Raw genomic sequence first — 15,719 nt, 5'->3', positions numbered from 1 at the left:
TTTCTTTCTTTCTTTCTTTCTTTCTTTCTTTCTTTCTTTCTTTCTTTTTTTTTTTTTTTTTCCTGTGCGATGGATGGATGGGATAAAACAAAGGGAGAGGCGGGGAACAGTGGAGGGAAAGAGAGAGGACAGTCACAGTTACGGCAGGCAGGCAGGGAGGGTGAAGGGCTTCAGGGCACAGGGGACAGAGCTGGGCCAGGTAGGAGGGGCTCGGTACATGCACGAGCCCTCAGCTGAACGGCCCCAGATCATTCTCTGGCCTTCAAGCCACTGAGGCCTCCCATGTGTCACACTGGGGAACTGACTAGCACAGGGGCTCGCTCTGCTTCCCAGCATGTTTCTGGTTTATAGAAAGGATGATTCAGCATGATCAGAGATGTACAGCCGACCAACACAGAGATCCTTGCTTGTTTCCCCACCTGCCACAAACATAAGTACCTGTTAAGAATACTGGCGTCAGGGGCGCCTGGGTGGCGCAGTCGGTTAAGCGTCCGACTTCAGCCAGGTCACCATCTCGCGGTCCGTGAGTTCGAGCCCCGCGTCGGGCTCTGGGCTGATGGCTCAGAGCCTGGAGCCTGTTTCTGATTCTGTGTCTCCCTCTCTCTCTGCCCCTCCCCCGTTCATGCTCTGTCTCTCTGTCCCAAAAATAAATAAACGTTGAAAAAAAAAATTAAAAAAAAAAAGAATACTGGCGTCAAATAAAATGAGGGGTAACCTGTGAGATGACAGCTACTGGGTTTCTCATGTCAGAATATGGCACCACAGGGTTTCTCTTAAGCAGGAGTACTGGGAGCCCTTTGGACAGAGTTTTCCTCCCTGACCCCTCCTCTTCCCTAACTGCCTGCCCACACAGCCCACCCCATCCCCATTTTGTCCCAACTACCTTCCAGTTTCTATCAGACCCACATACTGCTCTCCTGTAGCAAGAAAAAAAAAATAATTCATCTTGCCAACTTGAAGCAGCAGCTTATCTGGTAACAGAGGCGTACCTTTGTGCTTACAGGGCCACTGGAAATGCTGGCTAGGGCCAAAGTGCCAGGACTCTGAGCTCGGTCCTGGAACCGTCCGCGCGCTCCTCCCTCCCGTCCCTTAAACCGCGGACTGGTTTTCATTGCACACATAGACGGTGCTTGGCTGGATTCTCCTTCTGATCCGCTCAGGCACTTTGGGGAGGATTTGGACGGTCTGGGGCAGCAACTCTATGCAGGCTTCGCGGAATTTTTTGATTCTCCAGCAGTAGACGATGGGGTTGAAGACAGACTTGAGGTAGCTGAGCCACAGGACACAGGCGCTGGTGGTGTAGAAGGAGGAGCTGCAGTAGAACCCCCGGCTGAACACGGACAGGAGGCTGTAGACCGAGTGCGGCAGCCAGCAGAGCGAGAAGCCCACAAAGAGGATCAGGATGGTGGTGCAGGCCTTGGTCTTGAAGCTCAAGTCCAAGCTGACCTGCTGTTGCCGCTGCCGCCGCCGCAGGCCGGCCCTGGTGAGCTGTCTGAGGTCCAGGCTGTCGGACTGGTTGTGCACGCGGATGGCGTTCTTGCGCACGGTGTGCAGGATGCACAGGTAGGAGCACAGCATGACGCCGAAGGGCACGAAGAACACGGCCACCACCAGCGCCACCACGTAGGCGCGCTCCACCGCGAACTCCGTGTAGCCCAGCACGCACTGGGGAGCCCGCGCCGGCACCTCCACGAACGTCCGGCCTGCCAGCGAGGGGGCCGAGATGCAGAACGACAGCGCCCAGGAGACGGCGATGATCCTCTTGGCCCGCCGCGGGTTCAGCCTGTCCTGGCGTTGGACGATGATGAGAAAGCGATCCACGCTGATGATGAGCAGGATGGCCACGCCCTCCAGGACAAAAAACCAGTAAAGGGTGGCGGAGAGCCGGCAGAAGTAATCCCCAAAGTGCCAGTGGACCGTGATCAGGGTGACGGCCGTGAAGGGCATGCAGCATAAGGACAGCATGATGTCGGAGAAGGCCAGCGTGGCCAGCAGCAGGTTGATGGCGGAGCGCATGGCTGGCCTCTGATACACGATGATGCAGACGACAGCATTGCCCAGGAACCCCACCACCATCATCAGCATCATGATTATTGCCAAGGATATCCTGAGGGGGGCGGGTGGTGGGGTGGCCCCGGAGTCGGACACATTGCTCCCGTTCAGCAGCAAGTACTGGTAGGTCTCGACGGTGGAGCTGTTGCAGGCCATCATGGGAAAAAACTTGGAGCCGGGACAGAAAGGACTGGAAGGGCTCCCCTCAGCGCTTTGGTGGCTGCCATTTCCTGTCTGCGGGTTGCATGTCTTGGATCTGGAGGATACTGGAATGGTAGAGAGAGCCGTTTTCTTTGGGAGCACTAGGCAGGATTTGCAATTCATCAATCACAGCCTCATCATCTGCATGACAGCCGACTGTGTCTGCAGCCTCCTACTTGGATGCTCTCTGTAGCCTAGAGCAAAGACGAGCAGGGGAGAGAAGGGAGTGAGACTTTCCAAGCACGTTTTGAATAGAGCAGTGTTTAGATTTTACAAGTATTCTAAACAGAATGGAGAGAAAGAACGGCTCGTTGATTTGCCATTCAGGACAAGGCTTGGTATTCACAAATATTATGAGTCTTGTCAAGTAGCCTAGGGAAATCTAATCAGACCTACTTTATGGGGATAAGGACGTGAATCCAGCGTTAGCCAATATTTCTGTGATGAGCATGCATTTAATAACTTTTATGATAAGGAACCTGGCCAAATGAGCTTTGCACAGGCCAGCTTCATGAGGGCAGGGGTGTGTGTGTGTGTGTGTGTGTGTGTGTGTGTGTGTGTGTTGTTCTCCGCTATATTCCCAGCAGAGAAAGAACGGTGCCTGGCACAGAGAAGATGCCCAATGTCGAATTGAAATTAACGAATAAATGGTAGTTGATGCTGCTACTATGATATTTGTTTAACTTTATTATGAGAGAAATGTAGATTCACATATAGATGTTAGAAAAAAATCCAGGGAGCTCTCAGATGCCCTTCACCCGCTTTCCCCTAATGCTAATATCTTAGATAACTGTAGTGCTGCCGAGGATTACTTTTGGAACTGCCGATGGGAAGGAGGAAACTCTCCCTGAAGATAAGCTCTTTTCAAAGACAACATTCAGTTTTATTTCATTTCTCATAGGTGTGGTCAGAACGGTGTTCGGTAGCTCAGGAATGGAGTCAGATTGCCTGGGCCGGGTAAAGCCTGCCTCTGCTACTTTCTGGCACCCTCTGGCAGGTTAACCTCTGCTTGACCTCGGCTGATAGGACCTCCTCATCTGTAACATAGGAGTAATAATCAGGCCCCTACAGAGGAACTGCAAAGATTGGGAGAATACCCATAAAGTGATTTTCACCACGCCTGGATCCCAGACGGCATTCGATCACCCACAGCCCTGAGGGAAACCAATTACAATGTTACAATTGGGTATTGCTTCATTTATAGGTAATACCTGTGGGTGCACCTGAATCTGTCGTGTACCTGCCAACAAGTGACGTGGCTCTACCCAGAGCGAGGATGCTTATAGTACGTTTCCCGTTCCCTCACTCCTCACCATTTCCAATACAGGCATGCCTTGTTTTATGGCACTTCCCTTTACTTTACTGCACTTTGCAGATCACTGCCGTTTTGTTTGTTTGCAAATCAAAGGTGCGGGGCAACCCTGTGTGGGACGAGTCTATCGGCACCATTTTTCCAACAGCATTTGCTCACTTTGTGTCTCTGTGTCACATTTTGGTAATTCTTGCAACATTTCCAACGTTTTCCTTATTACTGTGTTTGAATTGCTGCAATCTCATGATAAAACTTTAATGGGTGAGGAGTTGCTTCTTGCGGATGAGCAAAGAAAGTGATTTCTTGAGATGGAATCTACTCCTGGTGAAGACACAGTGGGGATTTTTGAAATGCCAACTAAAGATTGGGAATATTATATGAACTTAGTAGATACACCAGAGGCAGGGTTTGAGACGATTGACTCCAATTTTGAAAGAAGTTCTACTGTGGGTAAACTGCTACCAAAAAGCATCACATGCTCCAGAGAAATTGTTCGTGAGAGAGAGTCCATCAATGTGGCAAACTTCATCTTTGTCTTATTTTAAGAAATTGCTACAGTGGCCAGCATGGCAGTGGTGGGGGACAAGAGGAGGAAAAAAAAAGACATTGCCACAGCCACCCCAACCTTCAGCAACCACCACCCTGATCAGCCAGCAGCCATCAACATGGAGACGAGACCCTCCACCAGCAAAAAGATTGTAAATTACTGAAAGCTCAGATTATGGCTAGCATTTTTTATAAAAGCAGTAAATGAAATTATGCTAAATTAAGGCATGTACATAGTTTTTTCAGGTATAATACTGTTGCATACTTAAGAGATTACAGTTTAGTGTAAGCATAACTTTAATATGCTTACAGGAAATTATAATATGCCAGGAAACCAAAAAAGTCATTTGACTCACTTTGCTTCGATATTCACTTTATTGCAGCGGTCTGAAACCTAACCTGCAATAGCTTCGAGGTGTGCTTATATAGCTGATTGGACTGGGTAGATGACCCAAGGGCAGCTAATCCAGAGCCTGGCCACTGATGGCAGAGCTGAAATGCTCTCACTCGCTCAGCGGGAAATGTGACCTAACAAATAGTGGGTCACTAAAGCAACTGCCCAGAGGGATGTAACAAAAGAATACACAGAAAGAAGCCTTAAGGCCTCAAGGGTATGGTGGATATTCTACCATTGCATCTCTAGAGTTCCTGGCCACTCTCTCCCCTACCTCTGCCTGGGAGACTGGGCTCCCTTGGCCTCTGGTCTGAGGGGAGGGACGGACGGTCTTTCTTGCTCTGGCTCCCTTTTACCGGGGTGTGGTTGACAGTGGTTTATTCTTCTCCAAAGCTCTCAGCCTCTCCAGGCAGCCTCTCCTACAGCCCAGCCCTCTCTGCAGGTTCCCTGCTGTTCCCTGCCTCAACATGTAGGTTTAGGGGTGACTGGGCTTCCCGTGGCTGCTAGCTCAGGATACTTCTCCAGCCCTCCTGGGTTTCCCTTAACCTGGCCTCTCCTTTGACAAGAATCCCTTGATCTCTTTCCTAACTGCACCCTGATAGATACAAGGGGTCCTGGCGAACCAAAGCCACCAGGAAACAGCAACTAAGAGTAAGTAGCTATTAGGAGGTGGAGAAAGGTTACATATGTGTGTGTGTATAAGGAAACAAACACGGGGAAATCTACCTCAGTTCCTGACAGGTTTCCAACTAAAGTTGTATTTCCATATGTCTATCAATATTTACTCCTTTGGTTTTATTGCATTTTTAGCTTTTTGCTTTCGTGTACCTGTTGGCCATTTGTATGTCTTCTTTTGGAAAAGGTTTAATCAAGTCCTTTGCCTATTTTTTTTTCCATCCGATTGTTTTTTTGCTCGGGTTGTATGAGTTCTTTATACATTTTTCATATTAACCCCTTATCAGACACACAGTTTGCAAGTATTTTCTCCCATTCTGCTGGTTGCCTTTTCCTTTTGCCGATTGTTTCTTTTCCTGTGCAGAAGCTTTTTAGTCTGGTACAGGGTCTCACACGTTTCTTTTTGCTTTGTGTCGCTTGTTGGTGTCATATCCAAAAAATCATTGCCAAGACCAATGTCAAGGAGCCATTTTCTTATGTTTTCTTCTAGTAATTTGGGGTCTTACATTTAAGTCTTTAATTCATTTCTGGTTAATTTTTTGTGAGTGGTGTGCCATGGGGGTCCAATTTGATTCTTTTGTTTGTGAATATCCTGCTTTCCCAGCATGTTTATTGGAGACTATCCTTTCCCCACTGAGTACCTCTTTTCTTTAAAAAAATTTTTTTTAATGTTTTTATTTATTTTTGAGACAGAGAGAGACAGAGCATGAGCAGGGGAGGGGCAGAGAGAGAGGGAGACACAGAATCTGAAGCAGGCTCCAGGCTCTGAGCTGTCAGCACAGAGCCTGATGTGGGGCTCGAACTCATGGAGTGTGAGATCATGACCCGAGCTGAAGTGGGATGCTCAACCGACTGAGCCACCCAGGCGCCCCTGAGTACCTCTTTTCAAATTATTAGTTTATTTATTTTTATTAGAGAGAGAGAGAGAGAGAGAGAGAGAGTGTGTGTGTGTGCATGCGAGAGGAGAGGGACAAAGGGAGAGAGAGAATCTTAAGTGGGCTCCACCCTCACAGTGCAGGGCTCCATCCCACAACCTTGGGATCATGACCTGAGCAGACACTCTTGACCTCCTGCGTTTCGTCTTCGTCTTCAGAAGCCCTCATCCTGCCTTCCGCTGATCAACCCCCGCTTCTTCAAGTGCCTGCAAGAAGTGTCTTTTCTTCTAAGCTCCTTATGGTCCGCGTCAGAGAGAAAGGGATCCCCCCGCTTTCTGGAAGTTTTCGGTAAGCCACCTTGCTTTTGCGTAAAACCTACACTAGTCGGGGTTTTCGCTAACGGAAAGAAATCCGAAGAGGAGTTTGCTTTTACCAAAACAAGCCAAAAGCGACAACAGCATTCACTGTTGTTTTCATTGGTTTTCTAGGGAGTCACCCCAGAGGTAGTGCACACTGGACCCTGTTCTCCGGAGCTACCCTCAGCATCTCAGCATCACACCGCCAGAGCTCTGACCTGCGTCTGTGAGCATCTGGGCCTTATCTCCATTTATTCTGTGCATCCGCCAGCAAGATGTGTCCTCAGGTATCCGAAAAGCCCAACAGCGGTTATCTTTAAGGTCTGGGAACACCGCAAAGTTGTTCCCATAGAAACTACAAATAATTGCTTCTTCTCTGGACAGCATTTCCACTTATGAAAGGTTTCATGGGAACACTGTACTTCCAGCTAGTGGGGGACACCTGTATCTCAAACTGAAGGGAGTGGTGATGTACAATCCACCGCAACCAAAACTCTCGATTTCTGCTCAGGTCATGATTTCAGGGTCGTGAGATCGAGCCCCACATCGGGCTTCGTGCTGAGCGTGCAAACTGCTTAAGATTCTCTCTCCCTCTGCCCCCCTCCCCCACTGGCACTCTCACACGCTCTCTCTTTCTAAGGACATAGAATGAAATAAAGATTAAAAAAAAAAAAGGATAATTTAGCATTTCAGTCACAGCCTTGTTATTAATATCCCAATCAACAGCACTTTTACCAGCAAGTTAAAGATCAAAGTAACAGGTAACAAGTGAACAAGGAGTGTTCTACTACTGATTTTTTTAATTTGAAACAGCACTCGCCATCGCTCTGGTGGTTTTCACTCTGAGGAACGGGAGCCATGGTGTGAATGATAAGCCGAGAAAGAAGCAAGCTGAGAACAGGACCGATTTGAGGTACTTATTAGAGATCCTATCCAAACCATCTCATTCTAGAATGGGGAGGTCATGCAGGTGTTGGAAGATAAACAAGCCAAGGAAAGGACAACCAGCCTGTGCATTGACTGTGTGCTCTGGGGTGAGCAGAAGCACACTGATGATATCCTCAATGAGCTGAGTCCGTGCAAAGGACAGAAGGTGCTTTTGGCCCTGAGCAAAAAGGAAATGCTGCCATCCACACACTGACCTTACTGCAATGTTTCCTCAAGCTCCTTCAACCACCCCCACCCCCGCTGTCCTGTCACCTTGCCTCTACACAGCAAAGACTTCTTCCCAAGCCCCCAGGGATGCCCTATCTTGCCATCTTCACGCCTGGAAGAGTAGCTCTGATACAGTAAAGAGATCTGAAGGTCCTCAAAGAACTAAAAACATGGGGCCAGGGCTGGAAACCAGGTTTTGGGTACCAAGACACCAAAAGGGGGACCAGTCTGGTCAGGACGATGGCGAGAGTGTGGGCAGTTTCAGGTCTGTAACATTCGCAAGCACGGGGAAAGGAAAAGCAATCCCTCACCCCAAACCATCCAAGATGGGGTGCAGAAAGCTTTGTGATGGAATCACACCCTGTTCTCCTTTCCAGCAGCTGACGCATGGATCTTTCCAAACAGAGCTTTGGTGGTTGATAACCACCATGAGGGGAAGGAAGGAACCTTTCCCTCTGCTCTCTGCATATGGCAGCTCCATGTGGAATCACCAGCTGGTGCCCTGACGCGTCACCCTGGGCAAGGGCCCTCAACAGGTTGCTGGGAAGCACTGGTGACTCTGATGGCTTGCCAATGCTGCTGTCACACCCGCTTGCCTCCGCGATGCCATCCCCTTCTGTCTGTCTTTGCTAACTTTTTCTTTAAATTTATTTATTTATTTTGAGAGAGAGAGAGCGAGCACGAGTGAGCAGGGGAGGGTCAGAGAGAGGGAGAGAGAGAGAGAGAGAGAGAGAGAGAGAGAATCCCAAGTAGGCTCCGTGCTGTCATCACAGAGCCCAACACGGGGCTCGATCTCACGAACTGGGAGATCGTGACCTGAGCGGAAACCAAGAGTCAAACACTTAACTGACTGAGCCACCCAGGCGCCCCTCCTTACTAACTTTTAAACCTTTTTTTAATTATGTGGTGCCTGAGTTGTTCAGTCGGTTAAGCGTCTGACTTCGGCTCAGGTGAGTTCGAGCCCTACATCGGGCTCTATGCTGACAGCTGAGTCTGGAGCTACTTCAGATTCTGTGTCCCCCTCTTTCTCTGACTCTCCCCCACTTGTGCTCTCTCTCTCTCTCTCTCATCTCAAAGATGAATAAACATTAAAAAAATTGAACCTTTTTATTATGATATGTTTCAAACCTATAGAAACATAGAAAAAATAGTATACCAATGCCCCATTTAACCGAGCTTTTGAGATATGTTTTTCCCACTCCCTTCCATTTATGTGGGAGGCGGCTTTGCAACTCCTTGTCCCTATACATCTCCTCTTCAGGCTCTTGTTCTCAGTCCCGCGAAGAGACTCTGCCAGGTCTTCTTGGAGAGACGAGGCCAGGCTATGAGGTGGAGGAGAGCCCTGATGAGCACGGAGCGGACACACCGAGGAGAGCCTTCTGGAGGACAGGACGGCCGAAGGGGGAGTAAGGATTCCAGGAGGCGCCTCTCAAGCCTTTCCGAGGATTTGACCTCATCTCATAAGGATGGACCTAACCCGGAGATGAGTCCCTGATAGGCTGTTGCCCTCTGTTTTGCAAAGCTCCAAGTTCGGGCAGTGAATCTCATCTTTAGCTGGGCATAGGCCTGGCTTAAAATTGATGGGAAGGACGGAGTCCCCAGGGTCTTTCTTCATTTCTCATCCTTGAGGTCAGCTATGAAAAGATCGATCAGGCTATAAACTTGAAACCCGGAAAGCCATCAAGCCTGGAGGGAAGAGGGGAAAACAGTGTGTGGGCCAAATGAGAAAGACTGAGCAGAGGATGGTGGGAGTCAGGGGGCGGACACTGGTAGAGCACTGGGCAGTTGCCACGTGTACAAGGAAGACTTCCTGGCAACTGGGGTGGTCAAGCACAAGCATGGGTTCGCAGTGGAGGGCTCCGACCTCCTTCCCTGACGCCTTTAAAACAGAATGCGCTCCCTGCAGCAGTGAAAAGCATTAAGTAGTCCAGACCAATCCAGAAAGTTCATGTCACCACCATCAGGCTCATTAGGAAAGTGAGTGCATCTTCCTACAAGGCAGTGACTCGGTATGCCAGAAGTGAGCTCCTTTGCGATGACACCTGCCTGTCCTTCAAGCACAGTCACTGGCCCTTCCCTCTCCCCACGTGGCTTTGTACCTGTACCTAGCGGGACATCCCTGGCTATAAGCTTCCCGGGGTGAGTTGCCCATCTGCACCTGCCTGTGCAAGTCTCAAGGGCGCCCTTGAGACTTGACTGTGTGGTTGAGGCCCCGCCCAGTGTATGCTCCTGGGGGCGGGGCCGTGACCTACTCAGGGAATGAAAGGCTCCTTGTGCCATGCCGAAGAGAAGTAGTTCTTTTGAACTATTTTACACAAACAGTAAAGAACTCAGGTACTCACTGTATGCACAGGCACATCTAGATTTTAATTCACAGATTTAAAAATACACATTTACATATATACACATAGGTATATATGCATACAATATATATTATAGCATGTAGATATAGATCTCCAATAGAATTTTCTGGTTTTGCTGGCTCTAATCAAGCCAAAGGGCAGGAAGTTTGGTGGGCCCTTTCTCTGTAGTTGTTAATATTGCTTTGAGAACCAATTGGTGTTTGTAATAATGGATTTTTAATTCCTACGCTGGAAGAACGTGTCGGGTCCGCAAGCGCCAAATCTAAGAAACAAAGTCAATTTTGGCAAATGGGAAAGTTCGCTGTTGAAACAGCTTGACTCCGTCATTCCCTGCAACCCTGTCACCTGTCTTCTTGATGCAAACTCTCAAACAGATGGTATATTTCAATTTCAATAACTTTATTGGCAATGAAAAAATATGCAAGAGCCGCCAAAGGTAATACGTCAAGTAGCTGTGTTTAGAAACAGGTGTTACCCCGCGTGTCTGAATTTCTAAGACAAGGGAGCTGAAGGAGACCAGATTTTTTTGGTTTGTTTGTTTCTCAACTCGGGCAGGACTCGTGGGGGACGTTTTCAAATAGAACAGAATTGGGAAGCTTTTTAAGGGAGCAAGTCTTTAATTGATTATTTTTCTTAGTAGTGCCTAAAATGTATTACGTGCCAGGCTAAGCCATTTTCATGGCGCAGGCGTTCTCTGCACTTACACTATGGGCATCACCCAGGGGCTTGTTTCAAATGCAGATTATCAGGCCCTGTCCTGACCTACTGACTCAGAGCTCTGGGGGCGGGGCTCCGCAATCTGCGTTTTAACAAAGTGCCCAGGGAGTTAGCTGTTCTCAGTTGTGGGAACCACAACCATAGCTTATCTCACTGAACCTGGCTTTTGACCCAGTGAAACCGACGACCTGTTCCCTACCTGGAAAGTAGTAGATTTACCTGCATTAGAACCCCGGAGCCCTGGTTTAATCCCTGCCTACCACTTCCATGATATAAGTGGTGGTTTACTTAAGACTTAATATTTGCCACAAGTTAGCATTGCGGAGCAAGGGCAAGGATGTGTTTCAGCAGGAACAGAGAAGAAGCAAGGGCGGTGGACGTAGGGACTCTTTGTAAGAGTGGCAAGGGCTGGAGTGTAGCAGCGCCCCAGGCAGTCATGAACACCAGGCTGCTTCTGACCCGGATTACACTCTGTGGCCCAGATGGACGAGCTCCCACTGAAGCTTTTGGAGCAAATGTGGATGGGACCTACTTGTCCCCTCTATTGAAATTCTGCTGACTGCAGATGTAGGATTTAATGCTAGATCCGTGGGAGATACAGTGTAGCCTGGGGATTTGGCCCCTCACCAGTCTCTGTTCAATCCTTGCTTCTTCCCCTGGACACATACAGAAAATATTTGTATGGGATACTAGAATGACCGTCAGAGGGCTAAAGAAGGTAAATGCCTTGGACACCCCAGTAGCCCATTCACTGCTCCAGGGCCATGCACCCTAGTTGGGAAACTCTAATCTTAAGTAGCCAACTTTTAGGGTTTCACATATACAGCATCTAATGCAGACTGAATTTTTGCTCTGATCAAAGAAATAATTATAACATCTTGTATTTGGATAAGATAAAAAAAATATACAGAATGTTCTAAAAGTATGTTCTCATTTCTTTCTCATAGCCATCTGATCATGGATTATTATTCCCATTTACAGATGAGGAAACCATAGACATTCAGCAATTTGCTTATAACGGTACAAGCAGAGGGACGTCTGGGTGGCTCAGTCAGTTATGCATCTTTTTTTTAATTTCAGCTCAGGTCATGATCTCACGGTTTCTGGGACTGAGCCCCACGCTGGGCTCTGTGCTGACAGTGTGGAGCCTGCTTGGGATTCTTTCTCTCCTTCCCTCTCTGCCCTCCCCCACTCGAGCTCTCTCTCTCTCTCTCTCTCTCTCTCTCTCAAAAATAAATAAATTTAAAAAACAAAAAGGTTGCACAAGTGGGAGAGAATGTCTTGTCTTCTCCCCATAGGCTCGTATCCCCTTTCCTTTGTCCCGGGTAGGACCCAGGTCAAGGATACCTTAGTGTCCTCAGGGTTTTATTGTGTCACGAATTCCTTTCTCCAGATGCAGATTATGATTCAGATCAACTACTCTCGCTCTAGTTACGAGAAAGAACGATTGCTGTTTTAAGTATTTCTGAAAAGCCCCCAATAACCCACCCGACAGTCACAAACTGTGTTTCTACGTAGGTGTGTTACCACCTTTCTTTAGAGGAAGCCACCGTGTATTGCTTGCTTGGAGTCATTAGCTACCAAGCGCATCTTTGAGAATTTTATTTGCGCACTTAGCTGTGAAAAGCCAACTTCTTATTTTGCCTTCTGAGCTAGTTTCGAGGTGTTGCATCGAAGGTAGGGTTTTTAAAGTCCCTGATCCGCGTATGAAGATTTTGCCGGAGGCGCAAAGCATATGGCACTCGTTTAAAAATGGATCTAGCTTGGTATTTTAATGAAATCTGAGACACTTAGCGCTTCTTCAAGATGCCAGAAGGAAGACCTGCCAATGCCGGGTTCCTCCAGGTAGAACACGTGACGTCCCAAGTAGCCTGCACCTGGGGCTCCCAGGACCGCAGTGGCTTACTCGTGTTGCAGAAAACCTGAGGCCAGCACTTCCAACTTCTCAGGTTGTGACAGGGCTGCCTTGCAAAAACTTTTTCCTTCTCGAAGATCACATCTGCAGGCACCCTTCCTCCACTTTTACTGGGGGGGGGGACAAAGCCCCCCAATAAAGCCATTTTCGAACTTCTTTCTCTGTCTTCTGCAGTTTTTCTAACATGGCATGCCTCTATTCTGAAAACAGAACCAAACCCTAAATCTGGGTAAAAGTGTGCCTTTTCATTTGTAATAAAGACAGGCACAGCTTATGTATTTGATTAAAATTACTTTTGATGGTATTTTACTGTTTCCAAATAGCTTTATTGAGACATAATTTACATATCATAGAATTTGCTCATTGTAAGGTTATAATTCAGTGATTTTTTTAAGTCAATTTATAATGTGTGACTGTCCTCACCATCCATTTAGAGCATTTCCACCCCCCCCCCCAAAAAAAAAGATCCCTCAAGTCTGTTCACAGTCACTTGATTGAATTTTTCATTTTTCTTAATTTATTCATTAAAAAAATGTTTATTTATTTTGAGAGAGCGTGGGGGAGGGACACAGAGAGACAGACAGAATCCCAAGCAGCCTCCATGCTGTCAGTGCAGAGCCCGACATGGGGCTTGATCTCACGAACCATGAGATCACGACCCGAGCCCAAATCAAGAGTCAGATGTTTAACTAACTGAGCCACCCAGGCCCCCCAACTGATTGAAGTTTTTAATAGTGATTTCAGTCTTTTTTTTTTCCCAAAGGTGAGTTCTCCAAACCACCCAAGAACTTGCCAGTTCTAACGGAGGGCTGGTCACCCTAGAAGCCTCTGCCCTTACATTCTTGCCCAGGCCCATGACATATGGTGGAAAATGGTATTGAAGAGGCTACCTTCCTAATCAAGATGAAAAATCAATTAAATCATTCTAGTCCTGGGGCGTCTGGGTGGCTCCATCCGTTAAGCAACCGACTTCGGCTCAGGTCATGATCTCGCGGTTCGTGAGTTCAAGCCCCGCGCCGGGCTCTGTGCTGACAGTTTAGAGCCTGGAGCCTGCTTGGGATTCTGTGTCTCCGTCTCTCGCTGCTCCTTCCCTACTCCTGCTCTGTCTCTGTCTCTCAAAAATAAATAAACTTTAAAAGAAAAAATTTTTTAAATCATTCTAGTCCTTTGGCCCTGGCCCATGTTGACATTCATGACCCTGACTGAACAAGTATTAGCTGGGTAGGGAGCCGGGCAAGCTTAACTTATTTACCCATGCCTCTACCAAAATACTAACCAACTAATGAAAAGTCAAGATGAACAAATGAGGTGCAAGGGGTAGTGGAGCCTGGGCAACAAGGTAAACTCCAGAAGATCTAAGCTATGACCCTGGGCTCTGCTCCTTGGCCTTGGAATCTGGAGAACAGTTCCCAACTTTTCAGCCCCTGATTCTACTTCCGTACCTACCTCCCGGGGCTGCTGTGAACATTACATGTTTATAAAAGCCCCTTGCAAATCACAAGGCAGTAGGCAAGGTCAGGGAGGGGGTACCTATCAAGGCAGGTGGCAAGTACAATCCCATCGCACAATACGCTAGATGGGAGGGACAGTCTCAGTCAACTGTGGGTACGTGGGTCCCTGGGGGTGCTGTCCTGAGGTTCTCCTGAGGGTTTTGCGTCTAAATAAATGCATGTTTTAATTCTTTAAAAAAAAAATTTTTTTTTTCAACGTTTATTTATTTTTGGGACAGAGAGAGACAGAGCATGAACGAGGGAGGGGCAGAGAGAGAGGGAGACACAGAATCAGAAACAGGCTCCAGGCTCTGAGCCATCAGCCCAGAGCCTGACGAGGGGCTCAAACTCACGGACCGCGAGATGGTGACCTGGCTGAAGTCGGACGCTTAACCGACTGCGCCACCCAGGCGCCCCACTTTAATTCTTTTTTAGAAGTGTTTTTATTTATTTTGAGAGAGAGAGAGGTGGGGGTGGGGGCAGACAATGGGGGAGGGGCAGAGAAAGAGAGGGAGGGAGAGAGAATCCCAAGCAGGCTCCCCACTGTCAGCACAGAGCCCCACTCAGGGCTCGATCACACAAACCATGAGATCATGACCTGAGCCGAAATCAAGAGTTGGGCTCCTAACCGACTGAGCCACCCAGGGACTCCTGAATCGATTCGTGTCTGAATGTTTGGCATTTATGCTTTGCGAAATGTTTCCTGACTCCATCACCGGTGCCATTGAACTCTCAGGAGGTCACAGAGTGTGTGCAGAGTGAAGCGGGAACGCGGCACGCGGGTCCTCTCTTTTCAGTTCCTCCAACTGGGATCTCGGTGGCTCTTCTCCAACAGAGGCGGAGGTCTGGCAGAAAGCACAGCTCTGGAATTTCAACCCCTTCTGTCAGCAGAGTTTGAGCCCGCTGGTATTTAAGGTGTGTCCTGTGACAGGAGCCAATTTGCCTGTGGCTTTGCTCATGGTTAATGAGCTAAGAGGGTCTACATAAAAGTAAAACAACCAGGGCCGCCTGGGTGGCTCAGTCGGTTAAGTGGCCGACTTCGGCTCAGGTCATGGTCTCACGGTTTGTGATTTCGAGCCCCGTGTTGGGCTCTGTGCTGACAGCTCAGAGCCTGGAGCCTGCTTCGGATTCTGTGTCTCTATCTCTCTTTCCCTGCCCCTCCCCCTCTTGTGCTCTGTCTCTCTCTCTCAAAAATAAATAAGATGTAAAAAATAAATAAATAAAAATTATTAAAACATTTAAAAAGGGATTTGTCGCTTCTAAGTTTTGTAAGCCCTACATGATTTCCAGCGGACAATTTCAAATGAGCCCGGCTGCATACGGCTCTCCTGCTGTTATACAAACAAAGGCCACCTATACGATGGCTGTGAATACAAAGGTGACATTTCATTGCTTCCTGGGTTTCCACCTAATAGCAAACACCAAACTGGAAGTGTTCTTGCTTGAATGATGTGTTGGATAGAAGGGCAGTGTCTCCCGTGAAGCAGAGCTTCTAGAATCCAAGACGTTGGGGTGTGACATGGGGGTAGCACTCTAAGTGGGGGGGGACCTCAGAATGGGTCAGACTCAGCATTTGGTCTTCCTGTGAAGTCATTCGTCAGGTGCTCTAAGTATTTGTATTCTCTGAGCCTCAACTACCTTATCTGTGACATGGGTAGAATAACACTC

At 48.0% G+C, this 15,719-nt stretch overlaps 1 protein-coding gene across 1 annotated transcript; it reads right to left on the bottom strand.

The window, feature by feature from the left end:
• Nucleotides 1–872: 872 nt before the first annotated feature.
• GPR45 (G protein-coupled receptor 45) lies at nucleotides 873–2,441 on the bottom strand. Its single transcript, XM_040453620.1, has one exon. It carries the CDS (start codon nucleotides 2,374–2,376, stop codon nucleotides 1,090–1,092), a length of 1,287 nt encoding a protein of 428 aa, XP_040309554.1. The 5' UTR covers nucleotides 2,377–2,441; the 3' UTR covers nucleotides 873–1,089.
• Nucleotides 2,442–15,719: the final 13,278 nt, after the last annotated feature.

Source organism: Herpailurus yagouaroundi, unplaced genomic scaffold (genome assembly GCF_014898765.1).
Source record: "Herpailurus yagouaroundi ecotype Mexico unplaced genomic scaffold, PumYag 210, whole genome shotgun sequence".
In the NCBI taxonomy this organism is placed as follows: Eukaryota; Metazoa; Chordata; class Mammalia; order Carnivora; family Felidae; genus Herpailurus; species Herpailurus yagouaroundi.
This window is presented reverse-complemented; position numbering and strand designations above follow the sequence as displayed.